At 27.6% G+C, this 9167-nt stretch overlaps 2 protein-coding genes across 2 annotated transcripts; one reads left to right on the forward strand and one right to left on the reverse strand.

Annotated features, from left to right (window-relative positions):
• Positions 1–1240: 1240 nt before the first annotated feature.
• Positions 1241–4323, forward strand: Phum_PHUM426600 (uncharacterized protein; the record flags this gene model as incomplete). Its single annotated transcript, XM_002429248.1, has 7 exons — positions 1241–1635; positions 1727–1965; positions 1990–2189; positions 2940–3229; positions 3307–3504; positions 3730–4046; positions 4133–4323. 7 exons carry the CDS (start codon positions 1241–1243, stop codon positions 4321–4323), a joined length of 1830 nt encoding a protein of 609 aa, XP_002429293.1.
• A 1359-nt stretch (positions 4324–5682) lies between these two features.
• Positions 5683–7987, reverse strand: Phum_PHUM426610 (sialin, putative; the record flags this gene model as incomplete). The annotated part of the gene is made up of 10 exons (XM_002429249.1): positions 5683–5868; positions 5946–6066; positions 6154–6296; positions 6382–6515; positions 6588–6711; positions 6823–6959; positions 7048–7337; positions 7427–7545; positions 7619–7766; positions 7893–7987. The coding sequence occupies 10 exons, from the start codon at positions 7985–7987 to the stop codon at positions 5683–5685; spliced, it is 1497 nt and encodes a 498-aa protein (XP_002429294.1).
• Between the last annotated feature and the right edge of the window lie 1180 nt (positions 7988–9167).

Genomic DNA, 9167 nt, shown 5'->3' on the forward strand with positions numbered 1-9167 from the left:
AACAACATTGGACTCCACTCTAACAATGTTCCAATGAATTCATATATCCTCTATCTTATACTTTTTAAATCTGTTTGTACAATATCTTCTTTTATTCTTAATAGGCCGTAATTAATTTTATTATCAAGAAACGATGTTAATATTTTAAATTAACTAAAATTAACCTCAATAAAATTAACATGTTTTTCAAACTATTGTGCATTATTTGTGTGTGTGTGTGTGTGTGTGTGTGTGCATGTTATTTTTTTTTATATGATAACAATATATATCATTTATTATATATATTGTATTTAAATATTTTGATTTGTTAAATAAAATAAAACAAATAAATTGTTTCTAACAACAATAACAATGATAACTTTTATGAATTTTTATTGAATTACATGAAATCAAATGAGAATGATTTTGATATTCATGTAATAATAATATTAGTATGGTGGTTTGATTTAAATAATTGTTTTTAGAAATTTTGATTATCTTGTCTTATACTTTACACTATTTTAAACTTGATTATGATTGAAGTTTTAAAAATAGTTTTCATGTAATTGTTATGCCATTACATTTTCATCATTGAAACTTAAAATTATAAGATGGCGGATATGCATAATTCCCAAATGTGCCAATTCCAAATTACCCTTTTTAAGCTATTAATTTGTAATAACGATTACTAAATTATGTACATTATTAAGTGTTCGTTCAAAATTAAAAAAAAAAAACGGATTTAATAAAGCAACATGATATAATTAATAGCAATAATAATAATTATGAATATTTTTGAACTTACTGTGAATGTTAAAATGGCTGCACTATGATAAAATATTAACGAATTCAAACATTTACGAATTTCAAAATTATTTGTTAACTGTAAAACACCTAGACAGTAGAGCGAAATATAAAGTAACATTTTACATATTTATCACAATTTTATTACATTAAATCGACATTTATAATGTTTTTTACGTGAATAATAAATTTAGTAAAATCGCGCAAAACTTGGAGCTTGGAACAAACTTAAAAGGAAACGGAAATGCGAATTTGAATTTTATAACTACTTTAGGTAAATTAGTAACTTTTAAAAAGTGATTTATTGAGATTTTTGTGGTTTTTTTCTTATAATACTAGAATTAAAAACAGAAAAAATTATTTTTTTAATTAAAGTAATGAGATAATAATTTTAATATTTGCATAATTTGCTGAAAATAAATAAATTCAACAACTTGTTAAACCTGTTGTTTCTAGAATGAGTCTCAGGAAATCTACTAGAGAAATTAAAACTACGAATAAGAAACCTACGACGGAAAAGCAAGAAAGAAAATGGAAAGAAAAAGAAATAGCAGCTTATTTAAAATGTATTATGGAACATGGTCACAAAAATCTTTCTAAGTTAGAAGAGAAATTTCCAAATAAAGATAGGGAAACTATCAAGTGCTTTTTAAGAACTGCCTTCGACTGGAGTAACAAATTAGAACCTGGAGATCCTTCACTGGATGCTTGGATTAATCATACGACGATTGTTAACGAAACGACGCCTTGGAAAGATTCATTACAAATAGCCAGAGTATTAAAATATCTATCTGTTGATGGGTTACTAGAAAATCATCCTTTGCCCTCACAATGTCAAGGAATCAATTTCTCGTAAGATATAATTATTAGTTACAGTCTTTTTTAATACTTGTTTTCTTAAAATTAAAATTAATTGTAATTTAATTCTTATTAAAAATTACAGTGAAGCTTATAGACTCATTTATCAGGCACTAATGGGTTATCCAATACAACCAGTAAACGAAGAAACAGCTGAATTTGTTTTAAATACATTTTCAGAGTTAGTTGGAGAGGTTAGAAAAGAAACAGATTGTAGATCGAATGTAAAAGAATATTTAAAATCAAAAATTTTTAATGATTCAAATAGTGAAATAAATAAAATACTAAATAATTCAAATGACGATGAATCGATAACAGAAAATAGTAATTTTAAAAAACCTTTGAAAGTATATCAAAGAAAAAAACCCAAATTATCGAATACAAATAAAGAGCCAAAACTGGAAATTATAGTCGAACCTAACAGTCAACAAAGTTTAAATTGTGGAACAAAAGATTTTTCTGTTAGAATAAATGAAAATAATGAAGGAAGCAATGAAACAGTTATAAATGTTCCAGTTCCAGTTAAAATGATTAATAATAATTGTCCTGTAAGTTGCATTAAAATATATTTTTATTGAATTTGAAAACTATGTTTTTCGATAGTTTACCTCTGCCATTTTCTTCAATTAGTAATAGATTATTGTCAAGTGTGTGAAAGTTAATCGAATTTAACTAAAATTTAAAAAATTTTTTTTCAGGGAAAAGAAGAACAAGAATTGTTACAAAGTCCATCATATAATCCGTTTAAAATTCCATCAAAATGGTTGCAAGAACCATTTTATATAAATTTATTGGATAAAAATCCAAAATATTGATGAAACTGATATAAAAAGTAGCATTCTTTATATTCCATTCGAATAAAGTACTTTTCTTTTTTTTTCAAATTCAAATTGATTTAATGATGAATTACTTTTAAAATGGAGACTCAAATTTCATGTTCAATATTTACAATTATCTAAATTAAATATAAAAATTAAATAAAATTGGTTTGGTAACAATATGAAAATTTAAAAGTAAACATAAACATCTCAATTTTTATATTAAAATATAATTATGGGTTTAAGTGAAACGGATAAAATAGTGAATCGTTCTAAAAGCGGAGTAGAATGTCAACATTTGGGAGGAATTAATTCGAGTTGTCTTTCAAGATCAGAAGTATCAGAAGATATTACAGTAAGATTTTTTTTAAAATATAAATTATTATTATTATTAATGACTAAAAATAAATTTAGTTTAATGTAAATATTTCAACTTTGATGATGTACATGTTTTATTTTTTTTTTATTTTTTTTTTTTAGCCTAATGAAATACCTGCCATTATACCTTGCTACAATGGTAAAACGTTAAAAATACACGAAGAATTGGTTTTAAACGGTTTATGTGCTATATCGATAAAACATTTTAATGGTAAATGCAAAGATGACAGAAGAGGTAGCGAAGATTTTACAAGACGTAAAAAAAGTAAAGCATACGAAGATAAAGAAAATGATAATCGTTCTGGAGTATTGAAAGAAATACACGCACCTGAAAAACCCATGACGAACGATGTACCTGATTGTTTAAAAGGAAAAATGAAAGTACGAATTTTGTTTCGTTTTCTTAAATTTTTAATTAATTATTTTATTTTTATCCAATGATTATTTTTTCTTATAATAATATATAGAGACGTAATTCTTTTTGGAACGTTCACCGGCCTGAATTATCAAAATTAACATGGCCAGAAAATTATGTGTCATCGGCTGTTCTTCAAGATTTTTTTCACGATCATTTGAGGATACACGGTATGTTTTGTGAGCCTCTTCATGAATTTCCAAAGAGATGTTCGATTATGGATGAAGAATTCCGAGATTATAGCAAGTTAAGGTCTGTAGATGTGCTGTTAAACTTTGGTTCAAGCCTTATAACGATTCGTTTCGGTTTTTTTTTTTTTTTTTTTTTAAATGAAAAATAATTGCGGAACCAATGGGATTAACAAGCATTTCTATATAAAAACAAATCAACAACAACAAATACGATAGTATCGATTTTGGGTTTCCCCGTTTTTTTTTTTTTTTTAAAAAAACAAAAAATTGATAAATTTTCTTACAGAGAAATCGTCCCACCGAGAATTCTCCCCCCAGACGAAAAAGTCGTAAATATAACGGAAAAAGGAAGATCCGTACAACTCAACGACGAAGATTTAAATCCGGAAACACAAGTTCATAAATCCAGAGCGGAATTTTGCGTCACCATAGGGGAATACGTACGAAGGCCCCCAATGAAAACAACGTCGCAAGTATTGCCCAAATGCGCCGTACAACCCGCGACGAATCGTTTCGAATCCCTAACGAATCACCACGATAATTTTCGTTCGAAAGAAGCCATGATATCGGAAGAAAAAATATCAGCGGTGATTGGAAGTACAGGTGACGTATGTGTTGAAATTTATTTATCATCCGTTTATTTACGGATTACGCGAAACGAATACAAATGATTATGATTCAAATTATAGATTTTTACGTGAAAACGGGATCCGGTAATAAAAGTTCGAAAAAATCACATACGGGAATATTGAAAAGTTTTAGCTTTAACAAAGTTAACAAAAGATTTAACAACAGGAGTTCTACGACGCCTCCTCCTTTTAACGATCGAATTCAATCGAATTGGCAAGGGATCGAAGAATCCATTGATGGAGTGACATAATAAAAACCAAAATGATTTTTTTTAAATTCATTCACTGGTAATGGCAAAATAACATTTTAAAATATATACGTATACACGCGTACGTAATATATTGTTACAAACCAATAATAAAAAATTTCGTACTCATTACCCCCCGCCCCCCGCCCCCGGTTTTTTTTTTTAACGTAACAAAAACTAGGAATAGTATAAATAACAGAATTTTTTTTTTCAGAATAATAAATATAATATATATATATATATTTAAATCGATACAATGACATAATAAAAAAAAATGTATATATATATATATATATTTATAATAAACAATATATATAATATAATATAATATGGCCGTAATAAGAAATCAGTCGTCGTAAATTTCGTGCTTTTTTTTAAGAAATAATAATAATAATTAAAAATTTTACGGTTAACAACAATTTAAATGCGAATATTAATAATAATAGTAGTAGTATTCGCACACAGAAATAATTATAATATTAATTTTATTTAAATTTATATATATATATATATTTTTTTTTAATGAAATTTAAAAACATTTATTTCCGTTAATTTATGAAAGAGAAAAAAAAATGAAAGTTATATTAATAAATATTTAAAATAATCAAAAATTTCGCGTTCATCAATCAAAAAAAATTTTTTTTTTTTTGTTCGTTAAACTATAAAAAATATATATATATATATATATATATATATATATATTATATTGACTTTCGTTATATTATACCCGTACGTGATACGTTCGTCGTTTATTATATTAAGTGTAATAGTTTAGTCGTTTTTTTTATAAGACAAAAAAAAAAAAATTTAAACGTTTAATAATTGTCATGACATCGAAAGCAAAAATTATTAATTATATATTATTCATCGTAAAGGCAAAAAAAGGACACGTAATAATGATAATGATAATAATAAGATAATCACATTTCACGTGCAAATCTATGCTATACTTTTTTTGTGAAATATACGCATACGCTGTAATAATAATTTTAAATAATTTATCGAGTGTGTAGTAAATTTTACGAGTTGTTTCATCTCAAAATGTTGAATTTTATCGAAGAGAAATGAAAAAGATAGAAAGTGAAAGATTATGGTGTCATTAAGAAATAATAATAATAATATTTAAAAATGGTTTCCGTTTTTACCGACGAAAATGGAAGGAAACGTGGCCGGTCGATTATATACTTCGATATGTAAAGACAACGATAGTGATTCGTGGTTGTTAGTGTAACGTTTGAAGAAAAAAAAAAGTGAAGTGCAAACAGACAGACAGAGTTTTATGAGATCACAAATGTTTAAGAAAAAATTCAATGAGATTAAATATTATTAAAAAATGTTTTCGAACCCAATCGATTTGTTCGTTCAATCGCAAGAAGCTTCGCCGAATGGAAGGTCATCGGTTTTACCGGAATCGTCGTCGCCGAAAAATCCAGACTCTATGTGAGCCCACGATTGTTCTTCTCCACTTGCAAATATACCGTAAAAAATGGCTCCGACGAGATAGATAGCAGAGGAAATGTAAAAAACAACTTGCCACTCTTCTTGAGTCTGCAAAAAATCGGTTTTAAACATCTAATCTCTGCTGATACATGGAAAAATTTCTTCAAAGTTTTAAAAAACGTTACCTTGTGTTGAACCAAATGTCCGGTGACAACTGGACTAAACATTCCAGGTAGCGTAGCAAAAGTGTTGGATATACCCATCAGAATACTCGCGTAAGGCGGAGCTATATCCAAGTGGTTAACTCTGACGTGCGAAAAAAATTTAAAAAATTTTTAAAAACCGACGTGGAAATATGAGGATGTTAATATTTTCATTTCGTAAATCTCTCACCCGAAACCGGACCATGCGAAACCGCCAAATCCGACGGCAGCAGTCAAACAAACGACCAAAGTCAAAGGTGAAGTTGAATGAGCGGCAATCAAAAGAAAAATGGTTTGAAGAACGAATCCGGTGCAGTTAAACAATTTTCGTACCTGTAATTAATAAATTCGATGATAGAACGAAGGAAACGAGAATGTGCTCATATCGCACCCGTGAAAGTTTACGGTGCTTGCTTACTCTGCTCGTAGATAACATCCCCCTCGATCGAAGTCTGTCAGCTAAATAACCACCGAGTACGACAAAAATGCCCATTGCTAAGTAAGGCAAAGCAATCAACAATCCTGATTTGTGGAGATCGTATCCGAAAACATCTAAAAAAACAACAAAAAATTATCAACCACGTGGTGTACTCTACAATTATTGTATTATTTCATTTTAATTACCTTTCATAAATGTTGGCAACTCTGTTAGCAAAGTGTAAAAACCCCAATTTTCGCTGAAATGTGCAATAACAATGGCCCAAACCGGATACGATAATAGCATTCGTTTCCAAGGAATCGGCGAATACTAACAGAAAAAAAAAAAAACCGACATAAGAAAAAATTAAATTCAAAAAAAAAAAAAAAAGAAAATTTGTGTTCCCGAGGGATTTCCCATCACCGAATATCAGATAATTACCACCTTCATGTACGGATATTGGCATCTAAGTGTTGACCTTATGTAACAAAGTTCATCTTCGGAGATTCTCGTGTCGTTTTGAGGTTTGTCTTTGATATACAAAAACCACAATACGGACCATCCGTAAGCTATCGCTCCTGTTAACACAAATTCCAAACAATAAGGAAAAAAAAAAATTTTTTAATTTTAAAAACATCGACATCATTAGAAAAAAGGAAAACGAACCAGAAAAATAAAATATCGAAGGCCAGCCTAAATAATCAGCAAGAAAACCGGATGTGGGTAAAGCAACGACGGTTCCAATGTAACAACCAGAAATGGATATCATAGCCAACTTGCTTCTCTCCAACGGTGGCGCCCATCTAGACCACATAGCGTGCATTGCTGGATAAGTGACTCCTTCGAATAAACCTTCCACGACTCTTGCAGCCACCAATAAATAAAGACTGTATTTTGTAAATAATGGCGTTAGAAGAGTGAAAAGGCTGGTAACTGCAATTCCGACACCGAATAACCTTTGAGGAAAAATTTACGTTAAAATCATAAAAATTCAACGAAAAAAAAAAAGAGTATTTGATGATGGAACTTTGGAGTTACTATTCACCTTTTACCACCATAAGCTGCTGCCAAATAACCACCGGGAAGTTGTGTTAAAATATAACCGTAAAAAAAAGAACTAAGTATGACACCTTGAACGTCGGTACTCCAATCATATTCTGCTGGCTAAAACAAAATTTCTAAAATTTTTTTTCTATTCATTCGAAATCACATCGTGAAGAATATTAACACCACCTACCAGAACATAGGTACCAGTTTCATTCGTCACCGTTTTATTAGTGGTCATGGCAACAATGGCAACGGATAAGTTAACTCTCATGGCATAAACATTGCAAAATCCAAGAAATGCCATAAGAGCCACCACATACCTTCTAGGATAGTACCATCTGTTAAAACAAAAACCAACGTTATCATTAATCCCGTAAGAAAATAAAACAAGACATTTAAAACCGAAAAATTATTAATAATAATAATGCTAAAAATGTAAAAATTAATAATAATAATAATAATACCTTGATGTTAATTGAGGTGCCGTATTTAGAACGGATTTTTTAATAGCCGTACGTTCAGATGGGGTATCATCATTTCCATTGGATATTTCAGACATTATTTATTTATTTAAAAAAAAAAAAACAAAAAAAATATTCACCCTGAAACAACCCCCAAAAAAAAATTAAAATATTTTCATTGTACCATATGGTGGGAGAGGTTTTCATCAAGTAAATACCTTTTCCCAAGAAAATTATTCACATATTTTTTTTTTTTTTTAAAAAAATTTCCCCATTTTTTTTTTTTTTTTTTTTTTTTTAAATACAAACTGTTATCAGTTATCCTCTCATATATTGACCTCTTATCACGATAATATTAAAACCTTTGATATATATATATATTATAAATAATTTTTTCTACTTAACCGCCAATGTTAAAATAAACTTGTTGCTAAAAGTAAGGAAGGCGTTTTTTTTTTTTTTTTTTACTAAGAGTTTGCGCGAAAGTTTTATATCGATTTATAAACTACGACGACATTAAAAAAAAATTTTTTTTAAAAAAAAAAAAAAAAAAAAATTAATTGTAAAGGTCATCAATATCGATTATATGATTTAAATGAAAAGGTCACGGAGGTTGTGCAACAGAGATGAATATGTATAATTTCACATAAAAAAATTTTTTTTTAATTGTTTTATTTTAATTAAAATTTTACTTATTTATTTATTAATTAAAATTTTATCAGACTTTTTGATTCTCTTGCAAGAAGTAACAACAAAATCAAAAAAAAAAAAAATTATCAATCGATCATTAATCAATCAAACAACATTTTTTTTATTATTATATTTTTTGTAACGATTAACTTATCAAGACTTGAACAATAATAATATTTTTATCATTATTAATTATGAAAGTAATTTTTAATTAATAATTAACATCAGATGAAATTTAAAAAGGGCCATAAATATGAAATTTTAATAATTATATTAAATAACTTGGCAAGAAGTTTGGTTCGAGTTTGACTTTTTGAAGAGAGAAAAAAAAAAGAAAAACTTATGAAAATATTTTTTTTAAAAATAAAATACATAGTTATTTATTATATATAAATTTACTTTGATTGTAAATTTGTGAATCTATAAAGTTAACAAGTTATAGGGAAAAATTTTAAAAATACATATAAAAGTCACATAAGTTTATCGAATACTTTGTAAGTTTTTTTTTTCCCCCCCTTATTATATAATTTAATAATGATTTTAATTTTGATTAACTAATTTTAATTGTATAAATTATAATAGGAAACA

This window comes from Pediculus humanus, genomic scaffold (genome assembly GCF_000006295.1).
Source record: "Pediculus humanus corporis 1103172108194 genomic scaffold, whole genome shotgun sequence".
In the NCBI taxonomy this organism is placed as follows: Eukaryota; Metazoa; Arthropoda; class Insecta; order Psocodea; family Pediculidae; genus Pediculus; species Pediculus humanus.